We start from the raw sequence: 23,890 nt of genomic DNA, 5'->3' as shown, positions 1-23,890 counted from the left end.
TCTGCTTTCCCTGTCCCGCCTTCCCTGCTGCTGAACAGGGAAGACTGTTCAGCAGTCTGCTCTCCGCCTCGGCTGGCTCACCACCGCCTAGATCAAGAAGGGCTGCAGACCCAGGCCCGCCCAGGGGCCAAGGCACCCAGGGGCCATCCAGGGCTAAGGATTCTCTGTCTGCTGCTCTCTTGAGTTCTCTGTGTGGTCTGGCTCCTGGACCACAGGGTTTCCGAGGTCCCCTTGGCTCGGGGGACAGGCTCCTGGAACATGGGGTCCCTGAGTTCCCCTGGGCTGTTCTAATATGAGGAGCCATGGCGAGTCCTCCAGGTCCTCCCAGGCCTGGAGTCTGAGCTGAAGCTTCCCTCCCTAGGGTGGGTGCCAGCCTGGGTTTCCTCTTTTGTGAGATGAGGTGGGGGTCCCCGCCCTCCTCGAAGAGCTGGAGCAAGATCGCCAAGCCCCCAAACTCTATTAGGAAGGACACCAAGGCAGCCTCACTGTGGGCGGCTGGCTGCTCCTTGGGCTCATGGCACTGTCCCCACCAGGGGAAGGGCTGCTCTGGGGCGGGCTGGGGGTGGGCAGCCATTGGCAGGGTCTTCTGTGTTCTCATCTCTGAGTCAGCGGTGACGAGAACATTAATTTACTTGAGTGGCTGGCACGGCCGAGGCCTGGGAAGACAAAGGCTTTGCCAAGGCTGGGCTGAAGACACCGGGGTGGGAGCACCCTAAACCAGCACTGGGATGGTGGAGCACTTCCCTGTGGACCCGCCCTCAGGGAGCATCAGTCTGCTGGGGGAGCAACTGGAGACGTCTGCCTGGAAACAATAGGCCCTGGGGCCGGGGGCAAGGACGGGGTTGGGGGAGAGGCTGCATGGGCCTGGGAGCTCTGCTGGCTAGAAGGGACAGGAGGGGCTGGAAGGCCAAGGGATTGCCCCCCTGGAGCCTCCAGAGGCAACCAGCCCGCTGATCTCGGGACTCCTGGCCTCCAAAACCCGGAGAGAATAGATGGAGTTGTTTTAAGCCACTGTATGTGTCATCATTTGGTGCGGCAGCTCTAGGAGACAGACTGGCTTTTCTAGGGCCAGAGGCTGGCTGAGGCCCGGGGCCTGCCCAGCTACCTTCATCTGGCCGGGGTGGTCGGCCAATCCTGGGACCTGCACTGGGAGCACTTAGCTGGCCCTCGCCTGCAGGCCCGTGGAGACAGGTGGGCCTGGGTGGCCCCCAGGTCACATGCAGACTCTTCTGGGGATACCCAGCCCCCTTCCTGTGTGGTGTTGGGGTCCCGACGGGAATGGCAGGGATGGTGGGTGATGCACAAGCAGGTGAGGACCCTGGCCACTCTCTGGGGTCCTTTGGGGTCTCCCTGGAGACTGGAGGCAGCAGGGAGGTTACACTTCCCTGTGCTGACTCACCCCAGCTGCCTGCTCTGAGCACTGGGCTTGGCTGCAGGCAGTGCTGGGCGGGTCACACAAGGTACAGATGGTACTTTTGGTTAATCCTGTCAACGGTCTTATAGGGTGTTGCTCTCCCTGCTTCTCAGATAAGGAGTTTTTAATAGTGTTTTTTTTTTTTTAAATTGAAGTGAAATTCACACAACATAAAATCACCATGTCGAAGTGTACAATTCAGTGGTGTCTGGTACATTTACAATGTTGAGCAACCACCCCTCCCTCTGGGTCCAGAATGCCCCATCACCCCACAAGGAAGCCCTGGATCCATTAAGCAGTCCCTCCCTGTTCCCAGCCCCCAGGCCCTGGCAACCGCTAATCTTCTTTCTGTCTCTGTGGATTTGCCTGTTCTGGACATTTCCTATAAATGGAATCACACAGTGTGATTGCTGTGTGCATCTGGCGGCTTTCACGTAGCATGTTTTCCAGGTTCATCCGTGCAGTGGTGTGCGTCAGAGCCTCATTCCTTTTCATGGTTGAATAGTATTCCACCAAGTGGCTGTTTAACTGCTCACCTGTTGACGGACATTCGGGCTGAAGCTGGGGATTGAGCTCCTCTGTCCCCCAGCGCTCACCGCCCCAGGCCTGCCCAATCCCCAGGGCGGGGCCAGGCTGGGCCGGGGTGGGGTTGGCAGGAGGGCTTTTAAGCAGACTTTTTGAGCACAGGAGAGACCTGCAGATAACCTTCCTGCCCAGGTTCCGGAATTGGCAAATCTGCAGTTCCACACACTCAGAGCTCTTGGACCTGAAGACTCTCAAACACTAAGCCTCTGAGGGTCCCGGAGCCAGAGTATTCTGAGCAGACACCTGTCCCCACCCCCCGGCCCCACGACAGACATCACTAATCGAGCCGGCTGGTCCTTGGGGTCCCTGCAAGGGCCTGGGGCGGTGACCACCGCCCCCCCCAATTGGCATGAGGGCTCTCGGTCCCCGCTTCCAGCAGACTGTCCATCTCCAGCTGACCTTTGCCTCCTCCCTGGCCTCCCACCCTCTTCTCATGCCCACAGGTCCTTCCCAGCCTCCTCCTTCCCTCGGGGCCCTGGTCTTTCCTGCCCCCCATCCTATGCCACACCACGTGTTGGCAGGGCCTCTGGACTGCTGTGGTGGATGCCCCAGGAGGGTCCCTCAGGTTCCTGAGGTGGGGAGAAGCGGTGAGGATGGGGGGTTTGCAGAGGCTGGGGGAGGCTGCCCAGGGTGCCCGGGCGCCTTGGTCACAGGCAGAGAGCCTGGGAGGGCAGGGAGGGCCCCCACACTCCCTCCTTGCCCCCTTGCCCTCCAGGTGTCGGCGCCCCGGGCCTGTCCTCTGGGTGGGGGACGGCCGATGGTGGGCTGGTTTCTGGGAGGGTGGGGTTGGTGGTGATGACCAGTGGTGCTGGTCACTCCTGTCGTCCCCTCCCCCGACACCCTGTGGGCCTCGGATCCCCTGCAGCTGGAAAGCGTGGGCTTGGATCTGGAACTGAGTGCCCGGGGCTCTCAGACTGGGTTCTGGGCACCCTGGGCTCCTGCCCATTGAGGGGTCTGTTGAAAGGTGGAATCCGTTTCTGCCCCTTGCGGCTCCCTCGTCCTCCTGCCTGGAAGCCCTCCTACCGCAGCCTGGGAAGCGGGGATCATTTGTGGGAAAGGGCGAGCTCTGGCCTGGAAATAGCCAAATGTGCACAGAAATAACCCTGGCCTCAAAAAAGAACATGGAAAATTAAATAGGGAACACCAGCATTTGCCTGCCCTTTTCCATGGCCATTATCTCAAGGCAGCGCTCCTCCCCTCATTTTACAGATGCGGGAATTGAGGCTGGGGAGGAGGGTGACCTGCCTGAGGGCCTCCTGCCAGGCCACCGGCCTCTGACCCTGTGTTTCCCATGACAGCGTGGCTGCCCGACCCCTCTGAGCCTCTGCTGACCTCACCTGCTTCTCTGAGGGCCAAATGCCTACGCGTCCCTCAGAACCCAGGGAAACGTGCTTTTCTCTGCGGAGCCTCCCCAGCTCCCCGGAGGGCAGCTGTGGTCTCTGCCAGGACCTCGCCGCCCTGGAGCAGGCGGTTGGCTCCCTGAACTGTGGCTTCTTCCACCCCGCGCCAGGCAGCCCAGTGCGTGCTCCGTGAGTGCCCGCTGGGTGGCTCATCGGCGGACTGTCCCCATCAGCCTGTGAGTGGAGATCGGTGGAACCCCTTGTCCCTTCCCTGCATTTTCATCCCAACAACCTGAGAAGTTCAAGTGAGTATGACCACTTTACTGGTGAGGCTCAGAGAGGCTAGCTCACCTGCCCAAAGGTCACACAGCAACCAAGGGCTGGATCTGGGATTTGATCCTGGCCCCCCAAGCACGGATCTTTCTGGAGAGCTCACTGTGTGTCTGGCTCAGGGCTGAGAGGGCCCCTGACCGCCCCACCTGTCCATTCCCCTCTCTCCTTGCATCCTGTGGGCTGGCTCTCACTCGGGGCCTCTGCATGCCCTTCCTCACGCCCAGCATCCCCTCTGCGGGGTCCAGTTTGTCTCCAGGGGGCCCCTCCCAGGCGTGGGGGACATGCCGTCCTAATAGCACTGCAGGGATCTTGCGTGTGTTGCCTGCAGCCACCAGGGACACCAGGCAAGCAGGATTTTCCCGGGAGGCCCAGGGCTTAGTGTTCCAGCCAGAAGCCCGCTTTCAGGCCCACAAACTTCCCTCTCTCGCCTCCCTTGCCTGGCCCCTCACTTCTTCTTTTTTTTTTTTTTCTCACTTCTTATCCCCTTCGAGGGGTCCTTGGCAAGCACCGAGGCCTGAGGCTACTCCCGTGAGGGGATGGGGTGGGCAGAGGCCACAAGCAGGGAGGAGGGAGCGGACGAAGGTTCTGGAGCCATGGCAGTGAAGGAGGAGGGATGCAGGGAAGACGTGGGGGTTCTGGGATAAAGAGTTAGGGTTCAGGGTTCCAGGGTCGTCTCCATCTCCCCGGCCCAGCAAAGGCCTGGTATTCGGGGAAACCTGAGGGGCTCTGGGAATGGGTGACAGGTCCCAGAGGCAGGAGAATAAAAGGGAATATGAGGGAGGGACAGGCTGGGCCTTGTTCCGTGAGGCTCGCCAAGGGTCTTGGCCCCAGGGACCCTGACTCTAGCTTCCTCCGGTGCCCGATGGGACATGTCGGGAGAGGCTAGTCCACCTGACGTCTGTCTCCAGGAACCTAGGCCCTGAGCCACCCCTGGAGGTCGGGCTGACCTCCTCAGGGAGCCTAGGAGGGGGCGGCTGCCTGCCCCAAGGGGCCGCGGCGTGGATGGGCCGTGGGCAGGTGGGGGCATGGGCAGCGGCACAACCCAGCTGTCGGGCCAGGGCCTAGGGTCACTGCCCTCTGCGTCCAGTACAGGGCCTGTCCCCTCTGCCTGAGCAGGCAGAGACTCATACCCAGGGCACGCTCCCTGGCGTCCACCTGTCTATCCATTCCTGCTTCCTCCCTGCCTGGCTTTGGGGCTGGTGGCAGCACTGTGATTAGACACGCCCAGTGCCGCTTGTCTGGACAGCCCAGCCCTCGGTCACGATTCTCTTCTCCTGTTCAACTGCCAGGCTGTGTGACTCAGGGCAGCTGTCTGACCCTTTCTGGGCTCACGAGACAGTGAATGAGGTTCTTAACCTGGGGACTGCGTATGGCCTTGGGGGGCTCTCAGCTTCCCTGAATCGCATGCTGGAGAAGGAGGTAGGGTCTCAGGGGAGCCCTAGCTGCCCACAGATGCCAGCGTTCCCGTGTGTCATGGAGTCTCGGCCTTGTTCCGAGCCTGCCAAGAGGGGCTGGCTCACTGTCTGCTCCTCCCCGTCCATGACTGCCCCACCCAGCCTCCCCTCTGGCTGGAAAGAGGGGCTGCCTTGAAGGGGTCAGGGGCTTCTTGAGGCAGTGCCACCCTTCTCGCCGGAGGATAAGGGAGCTGCAGCTCCTCCAGGCAGCCTTCCAGGGTTGCCCTCCAAGGATCAGATGGTGGAGGTGACAGGGAGGTCCCAGCCAGCCTGGGTCCCAGCAGGCGGCAGACACCTTGGGTGCCTCTCCTGGGCCAGCAGCGCCACCTGGTGGCCTCAGCCCCCAGACGCCTCCATCCAGCCGGCCTCCCAGGGAATCTGCCGGAGGGGCTGGGGCCAGCCTGGGAGGCACTCCGCCGAGATCATTGGCAGCTCCGAGAACCCAGGCGTCCTGCCTGCCTGAGGCCAGAATGTCAAAGACAGGGCTTAACCCAGAGGGATGAGAGAGGACGGAGGAGTCCCAGTCCGTGTGCCAAGGGTGTGCATGTGCATGTGTGTGTGCGTGTGAGTGCACACACACGCGTGGATGGGGAGGGCAGGGGTCCTGTTGGGAGGCAGGCCCTCAGGTCACTCCTGGCACAGGAAGGTAGGGGGCGCTGCGAAGGAATGCAGGGAAATGAATGGCTGTGCTGGGGTCTTCCTCAGGGAAGCCCCACGTCCTTCATTAGCTCGGCTTGGGCTGCGCTTAGTCACTCAGCCGTGTCCGACTCTGTGACCCCACGGACTGTAGCCCGCCAGCCTCCTCTGTCCAGGGGGATTCTCCAGGCAAGAAAATTGGAGTGGGTTTCCATGCCTTCCTCCAGGGGACCTTCCCAACCCAGGGATCAAACCCAGGTCTTCCGCATTGCAGGCAGATTCTTTACTGCCTGAGTCACCAGGGAAGCCCAAAAAGGTCTTCATTATTTCTTTTCCCATGAAAGTGAAAGTGAAAGTCGCTCAGTCATAGGTCTGACTCTTTGCAACCCCACGCACTGTACTGTCCATAGAATTCTTGAGGCCAGAATACTGGAGTGGGTAGCCTTTCCCTTCTCCAGGGGATCTTCCCAACCCAGGAATCAAACCCAGGTCTCCTGCATTGCAGGTGGATTCTTTACCAGCTGAGCCAGAGGGGAAGACCTTAGCTCAGTTTAATCACTAATTATTGACTGTTGAGTACTGTGGGAAGACACACACACATATTACATACACACAATGCATGTTCACACATACATATGAATATATAGACAAAAATATGGACATAACACATGTATACATTCACACAGATACACATATACATGCACACAGACACACAACAATGCACACACATGTACATATTCACACAGACACACAACAATGGACACACACATACACAAGTACACATATACACATAGACATATGGACATAACACACATATACATTTACACAGGTACACACACACAGACACCCAACAGCACACACATATTACACACACATACATAAGTACACATAGACAAAACAGATGGACACAACGTGCATTCACACAGATACACACATACAGATACACATAGGCACACGATAATGCACACATACATATTACACATACATGCACATGCACACACCCTTTGACAGAGGGAAGGAAACTGAGGCTCGTGGATACTGTTGTCTTGCCCATGGCTGGAGAAGCTGGTGTGGCCAAGGGGCCTGATGCAGGTGGAACACCATGTTACCCCTGCCCCGGGGCTGGGCTGTGGCACCCACTCCATCAGCCTCCAGCCTTAAGGTCCCAGAAGCTGCCCCCCACAGCTTTGCTCTGGAGAGAAAGGGTAGAGTAGGGTTCAGAGCCCTGGACCTCACCCTGTGCACTAGAGCCTGACCCTCAATCCCTGGCAGGCAACTGGGAGTGGTGCCCATGGGGGTGGGTGGGACAGGAAGACCCTCGCAGGCCCTAGAACTCCTCCACGAAGTGGGTCCCCAGGCCACTGGTCCCCAGGCCCTGGGGTACATGGGTGCCTTTCACCCCCATGGCCGCTGGATGTGAAGGTTCAGTGCACTGCGGTCACGCTTCACCCCTACTTCCATCTGGATCCCCAACAGGAGCCCCCACTCTGCCATGGGGTGCCCCTGGGGGGTGACTGGGGATCCCAGGCCTTATGAGGTCACCTCTTTGCCCAAGACTGGGTCCCGAGAAGCTGAGGGGCTGCAAGGCAGGGGGAGCAGGGCCTCAGGCTGGTTCAGAGACACAGAGTATCTCCCACTTCAGTCCTCGCTGACCTGGGAGCTGAGGGTCTAACACCCTGGGCGCCGTTCATTCTGAGCTCCGGATGACAGACGAGGAAACTGGGGCCCAGAGGGAGCAAGGGGATCTGGAGGGACTCCTCGGCTTTGTCTCAGGCCCTGTGAGAGCTGTCTCCAGTCTCAGTTCAGGGGGCACCTGTGGTCTGGGGAGCAGGCTCCTATTACAGGGGGCAGAGCCGAGGCTTGGAGGAGTCCCAGAGACCCGCGGGTGAGCTGGACTGGGATGAGCAAGTGCGGTTCTGGTGCATGGGCTTCTGTCCACACACCCACTGAGCCTCAGTTTCTTCATCTGTGGCATGGGGCTGAAAGGCCCTGGCCCTGCCAACCTGTCAGGCACTTGATGCTTGAGAAATTTCCCAATACCCCAACCTCAGCAGAGGCCCACCTCGGAGAGCTGGGAGCCAGGCCGGCCAGGTGAGGACCAGGAGGAAAGAGCCTTGAGCATCTCTTCCTCCATGAAGCCCTCTGGGTTGCATCTACTTGGCTGGTCCCATGTGGTGTGGTAGGGTGCTCTGAGCTCCCACCACCCAGCTGTGCCCCCAGGCTGCAGGCTCCCTTGGGCCCTGTGAAGTGCAGAGCATTGGCATCATCTGGGGAACCAGGACGAAACGGGGGTGGTGGAGTTCAGTTCCCGAGGGCTCAGCGAGGGGCTAAGGGTGCCGGTGGGCAGGCGACCACTCTGGAGGGCACAGCTGGGCCCTGTGGTCTGTCCTGAAGCGGGGTGGGTGCTGGTCCTGGGGGCCTGAGGAAGGGACTCACAAGGAGGACAGTCAGGGTTGGTCCTGGGCAGACCGGCAGGGCAATGGGCCTGCGGAGACTGAGACCCGGGAGAGAACAGGTGCCCCAGGGAGGCTGTGGGCGAGCCCTGTGTCCTCCTGCCAGTGGAGTCGGCGGGGGCGGGGGTGATGGGCAAGCCAGGGAGACAGCAGGGCCGGAGGCTGGTGGCAGGGAAGGGGGTGCATTTCCTCAGACTTGCCCAGCCCCTGAGCACAGGGAGCCCCCTCCCCCCAGCACCGGGGGCAGCCTCCTGTTTGCTGACATTCCGCGGACTGGGCCCACCTCCCTGGCCCACAGCTTTCCTGGCTCCTCTCGAGGTTCAGGAGGTGGGGGGGGGTGCTGGCCCTGGGGTCACGCAGGTCTGGGTGGGGAGTTCTAGCTCTGTTTTTAAGGTGGCATTGGGGAGCCGTGGATTGCCCCCACTCCATCACCCAGCCTCAGCTTTCTCCTCTGAGAACTGGGAACGCAGACCCATGGGCATGCGGCCTGCCCCAGTGGGTGGGAGGATACTGGGGGGGTGACCAGCCCCATGGGTGTCTTCAGTTCATTCAGGGGTCCGCCTCACACCCATGGCCGCCTGTGCTCCCCTGCCCGGGGCTTGAGGAGGGGAGGGCAGCAGGGCCGGGTTGACACTGAGCCTCCTGAGGGACTGAGGGGGGTGGGGGCGGGGGCGGCAAGGACAGGGTGTAAGCCAGGACATCGGTGGGACACCCATTTCTGCAGGCCCCCGCCTCTGCTCAAGCATCAGAGGCCTCCAGGAAGCCGGGGCGGGCGCCCAGGGACATTTCCTGCTATTAATGGAGCTTAATCTAAACAGGCCCTAATATTTACCTCTAGACGCCTCCGGCCTCAGAGGGTGCCAGACAGCGAGAGTGATGACCCCCACCCAGGCAGTGCCCTCCTCACCCTTGCTTCCTGGCTGCGCGTGAGGCAGGGACTGGGGGCCTGGAGCTCATGTTTGAGCCCCCTCCTGGATGCCCGGAGCCTCAGTTTCCCTCTCTGGGAGATGGGGGTGAACACCCAGGCTTCGGGGGAGGTTCGGAGGTGCTTGCTTTATAAACCCGCTCTGGGAGTGGTACCACAGTCCCTCCCTCGTTGTTGACCCGCTGACCCCTCCCCTCCCGCGCCCTCCCTTCACCTTCAGGGATCTGGTCAGATGCTGTGGACAGTCTGGCTACCCTGCCCGGGTCCGTGCTCTCTCCCTGGGCAGGCAGAGCGGGGACCGAGGTAGAGTGAGGACACTCACCCTGCTGGTCTGTGTGTGCCAGGGTGGCACACAGCTACTGCCTCACAGACTGCCCACACCGTGCCACCTGTATCCCCTCCGGCCCCCACCCTTCAGAGAGGCCCTGGCACCTGCCCCAGGAGCGATGGCAAAGCCACGACCCCCCCCACCCAGCCACAGGATAGTGAGCAATGCTGGGGGGACGCGGGGGCCCCCACCTGCCTCAGTGCCTCTCAGCGACCCCTGCCTGCCAGCCAGAGCACTGAGTCAAGGGCATGGATTTGAATAAACAGTTTTAATTCAGGATGAGGAAGCCTTGTCGAGGAGACTGTTTACATCGGATATAAATACACAGGCCACCTCACGTCACTTGGGCTTCTCAGAAATCTGGGAAGGGAGGCCACGTAGAGGACGGTGCGGAGGCTTCACACCCCGGCCCCTGTGGGAACAAGTCTGGCCTCTGGAGGCGCCCGGGGCTTGTGTCCCTGTCGAGGACACTGGAGCGGGAGAGAGCTGGCCGTCAGGAGGAGGGAGCAAGTGTCTGAGGAAATGGTGGGGGCTCAGATGAAGTCATGTGCAGTGAACCTCTCACCTCCAGCCCCCTGCCCGCCAGCTGCAAGGCCAAGGAGGGGAGGGGGAGAAGTGGAGAGTGGGGGAAACTGAGGCCCAGTGAGCCAGGGTTCTGCATGAGGCCATCAGACTACTCTCAGGGCGGTGGAAGGCTCACCCGGGGCCCTGGCCTCCTGCGTCCCCACGGTCTTCCAGTCCCTGAGGAGCCCAGGCCAGACGGTGGGATTTCACATGTGGGACAAGGGGAGGGGGCTTGGCCACCCCCGTTCTGGATCCCAGTTCTGCCCTGGACTCTTACCTCCATACGTGGCGGGGATTAGCGAGACAGTGGGTGTGAAGTGGGGCGGGACAGACCTGGGACCCAGCAGGTGCCCAATCAGTGTTTGCTGAGAGCCCCCCTCCTCCTAGAGGTGGGGAGTGTCCCAGAGGAATTGCAACTCCTCCACCCCCAAGCACAAGTCAGCTAGTGTCAGCCATTTACTCTCTAGTATGAATTAAAGTGAGAACCTGGCATCGAATCAGGGCTGCGGACCCTGGAGGAAAGGCCACAGGTGCTGCTGGGTTGCGGCAAACACCGGGCACTGACCTTCCCTCCTCTGCTGTGTGACTGCCCAGCTCAGGCTCGCAGGCCTGGGAGAGACAAAGCTGTCAGAGCCTCCCTGCCTGAGCCCACCATTAGTGCCACCCCCCGGGGTCAGCATCGCTGTCACCACGGGCTTCGTGGAACAGACAGCCCACTCCTGTGTGCTCCTTTCCCGAGAGCCAGGCCCCTCCCGTGCCCCGTGCAGCTTTGGGTCCCTGGGGAGTCATGGGCCTGCTCTGAGCTGGGAGGTGGGGGGAGGCCCCACACTGCCTGGCACCCAGGAAGGACCAAGGATGTTGGTGCTAATGCTGACCACCACGGCCCTTTGCTTCTCGAGCACCTGGGCCCAGCACCCCTACCACTGCACTGAGCAAGCCCTGGACTCCCCCAGGCTCCAGCACCCCCACCCTGGCCTTTCCACGAGGTCCTGGGGCCACAGGCGCTGACCCCGCGGGACTCCAGCTGATCGTACTGGCTGCACAGTCTGGCCTGAGTACTCACTCTGTAACCCTGGAAAGGTCCTTTCCCTCCACGAGCCTCAGTTTTCCCATCTGATATATGGGGATATAAATGGTCCTCCTGCCTCCCATCCAGGCCTCGCATCAGGGCCCTGATCTTGGGGGATGAGGGACTCTGCCTGGAGCCACCTATCCCATGGGACGTTGCAGACAAGGGGGCAAATCTGAGGCCAAATTCCATCTCACCTGTTTCAGTAGTGGCCATGTGTGAGGGTGGAGCCTGGTGACTAGAGGTGCCTGGGAAGCCCAGAGCTCCTCTCTCAAAACAGGCGTCCTCCCCGAAACAGCAGTCTTTAGAAAGGGCTCCTGGGAGCTTGAACATTCAACAGAAGGTACATGGAGGTGATCCTGGAGTCCAGCTCAGAGGAGGCGGCCAGTGGACCAAGTCAGAGAAATGCTCCCTTCTCAGGAAAGGTGGCATTAGTGGCAAAGAACCCTCCTGGCAACGCAGGAGTCTTAAGAGATGCTGGTTCGATCCCTGGGTCAGGAAGATCCCCTGGAGGAGGGCATGGCCACGCCAGTATTCTTGCCTGGAGAATCCCTTGGACAGAAGAGCCTGGGCCTGGCGGGCTACAGTCCATGGAGTTCCAAACAGTTGGACATGACTGAGGCGACTTAGCACGCATGTGTGCAGGAAAGGCAGGTAGGCACGGTGAGCCAGGCGAGAGGGAGAACAAGGGCTCTGTGCGTGGCCAGACGTGGCCTTAGGCCAGCAGGCCTGGGTTCAAGTCTGTCTTTGCCCTTGCTTTCGCAGCCACAGGATGGGGCCGGGAGTCTACTGCCCTCCTGGGCCAGCAGGCAGGGTCTTCCGAGACGGTTCCTGGAGTTGGGGGCGCTTTGGGAAGATGTGAGCTGTGTCCATGGGGCAGGCGTGGGGGTGTTGGAGGAGGTGGGGCTGGGTTTTGATTCTGACTTGCCCATCGCCCAGCCAGGGCTCTTGCGTGTGCCACTCAGCTCCTCGCTCGGAGGGGGTAGAAAACAGCGTCTCCTTTGTGGGGTGCAAGTGTCAGCCCAGACAACACAGTTCTCACAGCGGAGTGCCCCACGGGGTCAGCCTGTCTTTCTGGGTGAGTCACAGGTGCCTCAAGTGCAGGCCCTGAAGGTGTGAACCCCTCTCATCTGCTCACGTAACACTTGTGGCCTCTTCCCTTCTGTTCTAGCTCTTCTGTCTCTGGGGGGCAGGGTGATGAGGGGGGAGAGGTGGGGAGGGGACCTCTTCAGGTCACTTTTTAAACCCTCTTTGAAATTCCTAGTACCTTAAAAGTCTCTGTCCCTGTTTCGCAGGAACCCTTTCTGGGGGTAGAATGATCCAAGTGGGAAGTAGCTCCTGGCTACCCCTCTGGGTCTTCAGTGGACACAATATACCCCAGGGGTGGCAAATAACCAGCATTCAGTCCACCACATCCTATCTACAGCCCCTGGCAGACATTGTCAGTCAATCACAGCACAGTGGCCTTTGACTTCATCTCCAGGCAGGGCACTGGGCAACCATCACCAATCGACCAAGGGGAACCCAATCTGCCACTCGAGTAGAGCGGATATCTGCGCTGTCCCCGGCCTGGCCTGCCCAGCCCGGCCCCAACCTTTGGCTGCCTTGCAGAGTCCTGCCGACTAAGCCTCAGGCCCGTTAGCCAGGGCCTGCGTGACGGCTCGCGGTCTGGCCCCGAGGATGTGATGGTGGGCTGAGCCCTTGGAGCTCTTGTGCACGCTGACCACGTCACAGCCGTTGGGCTCGCACTCTGCTCCTCGCCGGCCAAAGAGGCCGCGGACGGTGGTCTGGAAGCTGCTGGTGACGAAGCAGTAGACGATGGGGTCCATGCAGCTGTTGAGGCTGCTGAGGGTCACAGCCACGTGGTAGACCACGAGGCTGGCGCGGCGTGGCACGTCGGGCCACAGAGCCACGGCCACCTGGCGGGCATGGAAGGGCGTGAAGCAGACGAGGAAGATGACCAACACGGTGAGCAGCAGCTGCATGGCCCGCACGCGGCGCTGGCGGCCCTGGCGCAGCAGGCCGGGCCGCGACAGCGCGCACACGATGCGGCCTGTGAACACGCTGATGACCAGCAGTGGCAGCAGGAACTCCAGGACGGTCAGCGCGAAGATGCGGCAGCAGGGGCCGCCGGTGGTCGTCACGCCCAGCACGGACAGGGTCACGGCGCCGGCGGCCAGCCACACGAAGGCGCACACGGCCCTGGCGCAGGCCGGCTGGCGCCAGCGGCGGGAGCCGTCGGGCCGCACAATGGCCAGGTAGCGGTCCACGCAGATGCAGGTGAGGAAGAGGATGGAGCAGTGCATGTTGAGGAAGTAGCCGAAGACGTGTGGCAGGGCGCAACGCAGGCAGCCGGGGGCGCCGTAGAAGACGGCGAAGCGAGCGGGCAGGGACAGGCCCACCAGCAGGTCGGTCACCACCAGGTTGATGGTGTAGACCACTGATGGCGTCTTGGCCCGCGTGCGGCAGCCGAAGACATAGAGCGCCAGCCCGTTGAGCACCAGCCCTGCCAGGAAGATGATGCTGTGCACCGCCATCAGTGCCAGCCACAGGCCCGGGAAGGTGGCGTGCAGCTGCTCGTCCAGCTGGGCAAACCGGTGGAACAGGGGCATCTCCGGCAGGCTGATGTTGGTCCACGCCGCCGCCGCTGCTGCCGTGGCATTGGGGGCTGCCCCGGCCGAGGGCCCCAGGGGAGACATGGAGGCCATGACGGTGGCCAGCGCTCCCCTGGCCTGGAAGGAAGGAGAACCGGTTACCCTGGGTTTATTGGAGCCCTGCCCGGAGGCTGGACCCCTCCTGGCTCGGCTGCCCACCCAGCACCCTGACATTTCCATTGTCATACCTCTGCCTGGCCTGGCCCTGGCACTTGCCAGCGTGGAGCTTTAGCCGCGTGCTAATGCTCGGAACCTGCTCCTCACTGTTGCAGGAGGTGAAAAGCCTTGCAAGACTGTCACCAGGACAGAGACAAGACAGAGGAGAGTAGTGTGGCGACAGGCAAGATGAGGCCAAGTGTGTGCTGTGCGAGCCTTGTCTCCAGACCAGTTCCTCCCTCACTTGCTGCGCAACTTTAGCTAAGTCACTTAACCTCTCTGTGCCTCACGATGAGTCCCAATCTGTATCACTGGGACTGCAGAGCTGCTGGGAAGATTAACTGAGCAGTGCTCAGTGTATCACTGAGTGAGTGAGTGAAAGTCGGTCAGTCGTGTCCGGCTCTTTGGGATCCCATGGGCTGCAGCCTGCCAGGTCCTCCGTCCATGGGATTCTCCAGGCAAGAATACTGGAGTGGGTTGCCGTTCCCTTCTCCAGTGGATCTTCCCAGCCCAAGATTGAAGCCAGGTCTCCCGAATTGCAGGCGGATTCTTCACCGTCTGAGCCACCAGGGAAGCAGAGCATCACACTAGTGGGTACCAAATAAAGCCAAGTTCTGCTCGGCAAGAGCTGTGCCCACGGCCTGCCCAGCCCCCAGTCCCCACGCCCGTGCACCCCGGCCGCTGTCCTCCAGGCCACCCAACCGTTCTCACCTCCTCCACGGCTGGCACCAGATCAGTGCCCTGGGTGAGGGTCCTCATGTGGGTCTTTTGCCCAAGGGCCTGGGACTGGGGTTGCTGAGAGTCAGCCCCTGGCCACCCCGGTTTCTTCCCAGCCTGGAGAGACGGCCACCTTTGCTGTCTCGGAGGCTCACGTGGGGTGGCTCGCTGCGGCTGGAGCCTGGAGCCAGGTCCCAGCAGCAGCAGCAGGGCGTGAGTTAAATAAACGCTGCAATCCCGGCCTGCTGGCCTAGACTAGGGCTTGGGGGTGGGTGGGGGGCTGCAGCCGCCCACTCTGTTTATGTTCCTGCTGAGCTGTTTAACTTGCTGAGATTTATCCCTTTGTTTATAAATGAAGGGTTAACAGGCTCTCACCCCCACCCTGGACTGGGCTGATCCTCCAAATATGGACATTTCTGGCTTTTTCAGGAGAAAGGAAAAGGCTTTGGGGAGAAACAGGGAGGAGAGGGAGGCACGAGGGAGGTCCCCGGTAAAGTGTGCCTCCCCAGCTGTAGGGGAAGGGAAGACATCCCCAATCCTGGTGACCAAGGGAAGTGAGGCGTCTGTGTGAACAGGCTGCCTGCTGTCCACTCCCCTGGCCGGCTACTGCCCCTCCTTGGGCACAGGCTCCTTCTGGCAGCTTCCACCCAGCAGAGGTCTGGCCTGCTGGGGGACGGGGGATCGAAAGCCCAGACCGGAGTGGGTGGGCAGGGCACGGAAGCACTTGCTAGCCAAGGCTCAGGTCCCAACGCAGCCTGGAGGGAGGCCCTGGCAGGGCAGGCCACCTTCATCCTCCACTCAGAGAAGGTGGCTCCAGCTGAGCCTCTGTGTCTGGGACCCTGGCCCTGGGCATCTGCTGACCCTTGGAGGCGGCTGGGAAGAGTCTGATGCTGCCCAGGACCGTGGCCGGCCCTTCGCGTCCCCTCCGGCACGAGTGGGCCCAGGCTTACCCTCACAGGGCGCTCTGGGAGGTCTGTCCTCTGCCTGGGGTCCCCAGCCCCCGACACACAGGGCCCTTGGATGTGTTGGCCCATTGGCAGGCAGCTCAGGGAGCTGGGGAGTGAGAAGGACGTCCGGGGCAGGGAGAGACTCTATAGGCACGAGTGGGCAGCGAGGGGCGGTCACGAGTCTGGGCCGTGGGGCTGTGGGCCTCATCCCCAGGCCCAGGGGCACCAGGACCTCAGGAAGAAGAGCGGTGCCTCCAATGTGTCCCTCCTCTCCTGTGAAAAACCCGAAGCCCTGCCAAGACCCGGGGAGTGCGGAGCTGGCCCGGACACGCGGCAGACCGGTTTTTGACTTCCCTTCCACGTGCTTTCAGTTCTCCGATGTGTCTGTTCGGAGTCTGCATCCGTGTCATGGTCCGAGACAGATAAACATCACAGGACGTTTCCTCTGGGAGACAGTCGCAGGATGACGCCGGCCCCGGGGAGCCTGCCCTCCCGGGACAGTCCCCGGGGACAGCCTCGCACGCGGGCCAGCAGCTCGCTGATGGCTGTGGGCCGGGGCAGTGGGCCCGGGGCTGCAGAGGCGGGCAGGTGAGGACGGAGGGCGTCCGTCACGCACACACTGATGCGTAGGTGCGAGAGTCTGAGCAGCATTTGGGCCCCACGCCGGGCGCAGACCCTGCTCACACACTGAGCTCCATCCCGGAACGCCAGGAACCTGCGCATCTGTCCCATGGAGCCTGGGTCATGGCCGCAGCCTGGGCCCTCGGCCCTGGCTTCCAACACCCTCAGCTCCTCCTCTTTGCCCGCTGCTGAGTCTGGCTGTCTCTGTTTGATCAGACCCCCACTGTGCCGGCCCACTCACCCATCTCCGGCACGCACCTCTCACGGTAAGAACACACAGTGACCACTCTCTGGGGCACCTACTCACCATCGCTTCTGCTTTGCAAGCTGAGGAACTCGAATGGGGAGACCCTGGACCCTGTGGTGGTGGCCCGGCTGCGGCCCCATGAACCCACGACCTGGGGCGCTCCCCGGTCTGGGGCTGGGAAGGGGCCGGGCTGGGAGTGTCTGGGCTAAGCAGCCCCCGCCCCACACGGGCTCGGGGAGGACACTCCGTCCCTGGGCCCCTGGTCTTCACTCTCTCAGCTCCCCGTCCTCCTTGAGGCTCCACAGGACAGGTCCCCCACACCCTGAATCCGCTTTGGTCAAGTGCGAGCGCCCCCCGCGTCCCCACAGGCTCAGCATCAGCCCCACCCCACCCTACCCCACGCGCCTGCCAGCCCTCCAGGCTCGGGCCGTCTCACTCTCTCCACCGCGGCCCCTCACCCCTCTGTCCACACCTGGCCTGCGATGTCACAGCTGGTGACAGACAGCTGGGGATGGGCGGGAGGGTGGGCACTGCAGGGAATATATGAACAGTAACGATACCCAGTAGGAGGGCAGGAGGAGAAGGGGGCGACAGAGGATGAGGCGGTTGCATGGCATCACTGACTCAATGGACAAAAATGGAGTTTGAGCAAACTCCAGGAGACAGTGAAGGACAGGGAAGCCTGGCGTGCTACAGTTCATGAAGCTGCAAAGAGTCGGGCATGGCTGAGCAACTGAACAACAAGAAGAGTAACAAGCGGAGGAGGTACGGGCTGGGGGCCGGTCCCCACTCACCACCGCTCGCCCCAGTACTGATTAACCTCTCTGAGCCTCCGCCTCCCTGCCCGCAGTGATGTAGCTGCAGCACCTTCTTTCTGCAGCTTCCAAGTGGGTGCGTGGCATCTGTTCCTGGGCAGAGTGGGTGCTGGTGGTGGTACCTCCTCACCCAATGGCTCCTGGCCTCCTCCATTCATGCAGAGGAAACCGAGGCTGAACACTGCGAAGAGCCTGGGTGCTGAGATACAGCTCGGCGGGAGGCAGGCTTCTGGCCAGAGGTGACCTTGCGGGCCTCCCTCACGGGCCCCCACGCCCCTCATGGCCCCACTGGGCCTTGGGTGAGGGTCTGGCCCTGCAGGGGTTCTCTCTGAGCCTCAGTCTCTTCTCTTGTGACGTGGGGACAGAAACGGCTGCATTACGCTGCCCTCGGGGCTGTTGTGGGCCTTTGCTGAGACCGAGCTCCCGGTGTAGGTGTGGAGAGGTGGGGCAGGGGGCAGGTGGGGTGCTCTGCTCCCCCCCACCCTGGGAGACCCTCTGGGCATGCACGGGCGGGGAGGGGGTGAAGGTCTGCTCCCCCCTGAGACGCCCCTACCCCCAGGCATCTGGCCACAACTAGCCTTCAGAGATGCGGCTGCGGGGGCAGGGGTCCTCCCTGGGAAACGCCTGAGGTTCTGAGTAAAGCTGGGGGAACCCTGTCCCCCGTCTCCCTGCACTTCAACCGAAGGAGGATGCCTCAGGCACCCCCCAACCTCCGTGCCTTTCCCACGCCGCCCCGTCTCCCACCCCTGCAGTTTTCCTGACTTCTAGGGCCTCCTCCAGCCCCAGCTCCTCAGGAAGCCTCTCTCCTCCTCGCCAGCTCTCCTGGGGGCTCTTCCCCTGGTTCCCTCCGGCCCAGGACTGCCCCACTGTTCTGACTGCAAGCAGTTCAGGTGGGCTGGCTCCTCCAGCGCCCAGGACGGCCGGGCACAGACCTGCACCCATCTTTCTCTCCGGCTGAGTGAACCCCTGCGGGAGTCCGCAGGGCCAGCAGGACGAGGCCCCTTTCTCACCCAGGCGTTCGGGGCCCTCCCAGCCTGGCCAAGCCCCTTTGGAGTCCCAGCGCCTGAACTGGCTTCTGCCCTCAGCTCCACCTTCACTACTCATCAGGCTTCCCAGCTGAGCAGGGTTAACACCTCTTCCAGGAAGCCCACCCCGCCCCCCGACCGTTGGGTCCATGGGTCCCCGTCATCTCCCCGCCGCCGCCCCCGGCCCTTGGCGCTTGTCAGTGGTATTTGGTTAAAGTCTCAGAGCCTCAGTGCCTTCACCTGTGAGTCTGGGATTGGTGTTCTAAGTGGACAAGTAAGCAAGCCAACAAGTGACGTCGTGAGGACAGCTGGGGGTGCTGGGTGGACACACACCTGCAGGGCCCCTGCACGGAAGGTGCGTGATGACAACAGCGGCCCTGCTGGAGGCCCCCGGTCTCCCACCCGGACGGCGGTGCCCCTGGGCCTGCCTGCCCATTCTGGGGAGATGCCCGGGTACTCAGTGCACAGATCCTCAGAGCCTTTGTGGTGCTCCCAGGGAATTCCCAGGGAATAAGCATCTTTTCCTAAGTTACCTGACCCTGTCCTCTCCTGGGGCTCTCTTTCTATCCAGCCTGACCGTCATCCCAAGGGCCCACACCCAGGGCACTGACGGGGGGCCATGCCCGCTGCCGCGTCTCATGGCTTTTGCATCTTTGCTGTGTGTCCAGAAACACAGGCTGAGACCCAGAGGCTCAGGGCACCAGTAACTGCCCAGAAACTGTGGGGTGGCCCGGGCCACTCTGACCTCTCGCCAGTGTCCCAGGGCGGGGTCCATCCTGACCTCGTCTCGGTCTCTCTTGGAACCATGCTGCTGTGCCTGTGTGTCCTGTAGCTGCCCAGCTGCCTAGCGGATGCCAAGCCCACAGACTGGCTGCCTCCCGTCCTGCCGCATACGGCACCAGGGCAGCTAGGGGCCCTGACCTCGGCCCTGGGAAATAGGTAGATGCCTGGGCGTGTGATCCAAGATCCCGTGTCCTTCCTGTAGCTCCCACACCTGGAGCCAGGAGGGTCAGTGTGGAGGACAGGCCCACCTTCCCCACCAAGGTGCCCGGAACGTCCACTATGGGCCAGTCGCTGTCAGACACTCTGCACCCACATGGCAGTCCTGGGTTTTATAGACAAGGACGTGGGGGCCCAGAGAGGTGAGTGTCATGCCCTAGGACACACAGCGTGAAACTGATGGAGCAGGAAATCAAAGCCAGGTCCACCGGCTCCCGGCCCAGCAGGAGTGGGATGAGAGTGGGGTGGGCATCTCTGCACCTGGGGTCCGTGTGCAATCGGATTCTGGGTACACGGAGTACCTGGACATGCCTGTGCCCCCGACGGGGTGACCCTCACAACCTCCCAAGGCCAAAATAGCCCTTACTGGAGAAACCACCTGCCTGTTTATTTTGCTGATTATTTTTGGTCTCATGGCATCTGCTTGAGAACATGGCCTGCTGTTTTTGGCTAGCCTGAGCCTCTGCTTCTTCCATCCAGGGACGGCTGGGCCCTTACTGAGGCCCCAAGGGGGCCAGACTAGCTCTGGGTCATCTAGAAGGCCCCAGGGGGCACCAGCTGGAATCAAGGTCCCCATCCTGGTCAGGGCTCCCTCCGCCCAGCTCAGGGACAGGGTCACCTGGGTGTGGGCTGGGTGCTGGGCGCCTGGCTCCAGCATGCCTGACTCTGCCCCATGCAGCACCGTCCGAGAGCCCTTGGCCGAGGTCTTGGCTCTAATGGAAATGCAAGTTTCTCTGGGAGGGGTGGCCCCAGGCATCGCCACACGTGGGGGTCCTGCTGCATGTCATTCAGCCCTCCCTGCCACCCTGGTTCACCCCTCACTTCATCCTGATGCTGAAACAGGTGTAGCACCCGCCTGTCTCCCCCAGCCCAGCCTCCCTGGCGCGGTGGGACAGGATCCGTGGCTGCACCCGCCTGGCCTCTGCCTGGCATGCCACCTGTGTCTGCGTCACCGCTGAAGGCTCCTGGCACCCACAGCCCCCCTCCTGGGCTCCTGGACACCCCTCTACTGGGGCAGAGCCGTAACCCCACGGTTCACGGGCTGTCACTGAGATGACCCTTTCCAGGGCCTCACGACTCCTGCCAAGATGCCCCACGTTGGTGTTGCTGGCCTCCTTTTGCCTGTTCGGGAACTGAGGCACAGAGAGGTTAAGTGGCCCATCTGGGGCCACCCAGCTGGGCGTGGAGCAGCTGGGCTTTGAGCCCTGCCCTCTGCCTGCCCCATGCCACTGGAGGTTCCCCAGGGCCCACTGTGCAGGGGGCTCAGAGGTCCAGGGCTCTGTCAGCTTGCCCCAGGCCACACAGCTCAGTGGCAAGGTCAGGGGAACTGTGAGAAACACGTCTCAGAGGCATCAGACCTGGCCTTGAACCTGGTGCCGGGGGCCCGGAGGGCCTCAGGCAGATCTGGTTCCAGCTTATGGCGCTTACAGCCAGGGGTGGGGTCGGGGGAGGCGGCTAGACAGTGGCTGGGGAGACCACTTTGGCTGGTCAGGAGCAGGAGGGGCCTCAGGAGAATCTGGGAGACAGCGTTCAGGGCGGTGGGATGAGAACAGCAGGTGCAAAGGCCCTGAGGTGGGAGCAGGCTCCTGTGCTCAGAGCACCACAGAGGGGTGGCTGAGAGCTGGCAGGCAGAGCAGGCTCAGCCTCCCCGGGTGTGCTTCAGGCCCCAGCGCCGCCTCCTCCGGAAGGCCCTCCCGGACCACCTAGCCACCTGCACACCTTCACCTTCCACCTGCTTTCTTTCCCTTGCAGCCCTCTTGTCACCCGACAGCTTCACATTTATTTGTTTCTTGCTTTTCCCCTACTGGACTGGCAGCGCCATGAGGGTCAGGGCCTGGGCTGTGGCTAAAGGAAGCAATGGATGATTTGAGAGCCCTGCTGGGCTCTTCAAGCCTTAGTGTCCTCATCTGTAAAATGGGCATGACCTCATCGCATCAGGTCACCCGCGGACAGGCTCCCAGCAGGTGCTCAAGACACGTCGGGTTCCTCCCCCACATGCCATGCCTTGGAAACGGCAGCCTCTGATGTTCCCGAGGCTCAGAGAGGGGTGGCCACTTGTCCGTGGCCATGCAGCTGTAAGGGGACGGGGTGTCCTGGTGACCCTCTGGCTGAGAGTGAGCATATGTTGGCAGAAGAACATGAGGGCTGCTGGGCAGCCCCAGCCGCCCGTCCGAGGGCCACGCACGCTGCCACCAGCCCAGTCCCTTCCGTTCCCAGTGCCGCCCCGGGACGCACAGCTGCTCCTCGTCTGCCCTGCCCAGCGCCCTGGCCACCGGCCAGTTCCCAACCGGCCCTCCCCCCTCGGGACCCTGTTCCTGCTGCCTTCTCAGGGCAGGCACCGCCGGCGAGCCAGGCGGGGGCAATGCCAGCTGCAAGGTCCGCGCTGGGGGCTGGGTGCGCCCCGGGCCACAGTTTCTCCGGCCCTCCAAGGGCTTGTGCTGCGGGGTGGCGGGGGGCGTGTCCTGCGTGGAGCCTGTCCCCACAGATCCCTCAACCCCAGCCCTGCCCCAGCATGGGGACCATGGCAGCCATGGTCCCAGGGCTCGTCCAGTGCCTCTGGGGTCCCCTGACCCCTTCCTTGGCCCTGCTCCTGGGGCCGCCCAGATGGGGAAATCAAGGCACCTGATAGATGACAACGAGAGTGCTGAAGCAAGGAAGGAAGGAAGGAAGTACAGAGGAGGGCGTTGAACCCCGCAGCTCGGAGGGGCTTAGGGCAGCAGGGCCGCCCCTCAAGCTCTGGGGAATTCCCCCTCCCCAACACTCACCCAGCCTGGTCAGCTGCAGCAACTTTATCTTCGCCCTCAGTTTTCCCGTCTATACAATGGCTCCCTGCGGGGCAGGACCTCAAAGCCCCTTGCCAGCTCTGAGCTCTCTCCTTCCCAGTCTTTCTCCGCCGCTGCCCCCCTCCTGCCTGCCCGTCTGCCTGCCTGCCTGGGGTGAGAAGACCCTGCACTGACCACCTCATCTCAGGGAGGGGAGGCCCCGCCTGCCCCGAGGGGGACTCACCGCACCGTCTCTGGCTGGGAGAGGAGCTGGCCTCTCGCCGCAGCTCCGCGGGCCACTAACTCCCGGGCTGTGCAGACCGACCGTGCCTTCCTGGGGCCTGACGTCAGGCCTGCTCGGGGCTCCTTTTGGGCAAGGCGGCGGTGGGGGCGGGGTGGGGCGGGGTGAGGCCAGACGGGATGCTTCCCCGCCCCCGCCAGCCCCCTGAGAAGCCTGATCCCAGGGCCTTGGGGGAGGGAGCCTCAGGCCAGGGGAGTCCAGTGGCGGGACCAGACAGAGGGGGAAACCAAGGCAGAGGGCAGCGTGGCGGCTGCAGCACCCGGGAAAGGCAGGCAGGGCAGCGGCACCCTGGCTCTCTGCACCCCGGTGTCCGGTCTGGGGAGCCCACCTGGGTCCTGGGGAGCACAGCTGGCACCCGGGGTACCGCGTGTGCTGTGGCGGGGGCTCACACAGATGGGCCTTTCTGTCTGGGGGCACAGAGGCAGGGCCGTGCCTCCGGCCATCCCGGCTGCCCCGCGCCGTCTACTTCCTCACCCTCCCCAGCGCTGTCTGCCCTTCTGACCCCGCGGCGCCTGTGACCATGACCCAGGGCTCCAGCACTCGCTGTCCGGGTCTGTGTGTGTCCACGTGCGTGTGTTCCGGGGGCGGACGTGGCTTTGTGGGGGCACAGGCATGCCTGGGTGTGTCCGTGTGGCTGGCACCAGCCTGGGGCCGTGTGTGCCTTGGCACGACCTCTGTGGGTGCTGCAGGGACGCAGGGTCGGGGTGTGGGAAAGACCCGCGTGTGCGGAGGGCTGGGAGGGCGGGGCGGCCTGCTCTGGGAGGGGCCACCCCCACCCCCTGGACAGACGCCCTGGGCAGGGAGGAGGCTGGGGGCCAGGCTGGGGTCAGGCTTTCAGGGTCAAGGTCAGGAAGGGCTCAGGGCCAAGTCTGTGATGGGCTGAGCTCCTCCTCTGGTCTCCTGTCCCCTACCCACCCAGACCCCTTGGCTAAGCATCCACTGGGCTGGCTGTGGGCAGGGCGCTGGGCTCAGGCCTGGGACTGGCCCTGGTCCCCGCGCTCTGCATCTGGGGGGGACATGCTGCTTCAGCAGGAGGGGGGCCTGCTGTGGTCAGGAGGGCATCGCCGCGCCGGCCGAGGCAGGGGTGATGGGAGGCGGGCGGCCTGGGTGGGCAGAGGCAGGGGAGGCCCTTGGGCTGCGAGTGGAGGGTGGGGTGAGCCCTGAAGCTGGGGGTGAGCAGGGGACTTCCACACTGGGTCACGGCTGCCCCTCTGGGGATCAGAATGGGCACTTGACTCCGAGGGCAGCGGGGAGCTATGGAAGATTCTGGGGGAGGGTGGTCCTTGGAGCAATTTCCCTGCCACCCTCAACCAGGTTCCCCACTAAAGCAGGGCTGAGCCAGCAGACTGGTCTCCTTGGAACGCAGTCATGTCTGTCTCAGAAGGGGAAACTGTGGCCCAGAGGGAGGCAGGAGCCCCCGGCCCATCCTGGTCCCTTGCCCAGGGGCTGGCGCTGGCTCCTGGTTGGCAAGGCAGGGGCAGCCTGGGTCTGGCTGGGGCAGTGTGGACTCAGTGTGGTTTCTGTGTGGGAGCAGGTGGGGGGGCA

At 62.6% G+C, this 23,890-nt stretch overlaps 1 protein-coding gene across 4 annotated transcripts; it reads right to left on the bottom strand.

Moving 5' to 3' along the window:
* Positions 1–1,520: 1,520 nt before the first annotated feature.
* Positions 1,521–22,388, bottom strand: GPR20 (G protein-coupled receptor 20). 4 transcript variants are annotated; one of them, XR_006336468.1, is made up of 2 exons: positions 11,299–13,940; positions 1,521–1,950 (listed from the first exon to the last, which is right to left on the bottom strand). XR_006336468.1 is itself a non-coding variant. In XM_043880516.1 (2 exons), exon 2 carries the CDS (start codon positions 13,807–13,809, stop codon positions 12,724–12,726), a length of 1,086 nt encoding a protein of 361 aa, XP_043736451.1. In that variant the 5' UTR covers positions 13,810–13,833; positions 22,289–22,388; the 3' UTR covers positions 9,722–12,723. The 4 variants fall into 4 exon arrangements, 3 of the variants coding, with proteins under 3 accessions (XP_043736451.1, XP_043736452.1, XP_043736450.1); XM_043880516.1 differs by lacking the exon at positions 1,521–1,950 and adding an exon at positions 22,289–22,388 and having other exon boundaries at positions 9,722–13,833; XM_043880517.1 differs by lacking the exon at positions 1,521–1,950 and adding an exon at positions 22,294–22,365 and having other exon boundaries at positions 9,722–13,833.
* Between the last annotated feature and the right edge of the window lie 1,502 nt (positions 22,389–23,890).

This window comes from Cervus elaphus, chromosome 21 (assembly GCF_910594005.1).
Source record: "Cervus elaphus chromosome 21, mCerEla1.1, whole genome shotgun sequence".
Lineage (NCBI taxonomy): Eukaryota > Metazoa > Chordata > Mammalia > Artiodactyla > Cervidae > Cervus > Cervus elaphus.
Note: the sequence above shows the minus strand (reverse complement) of the source record. Positions and strands in the feature narration are given on the sequence as shown.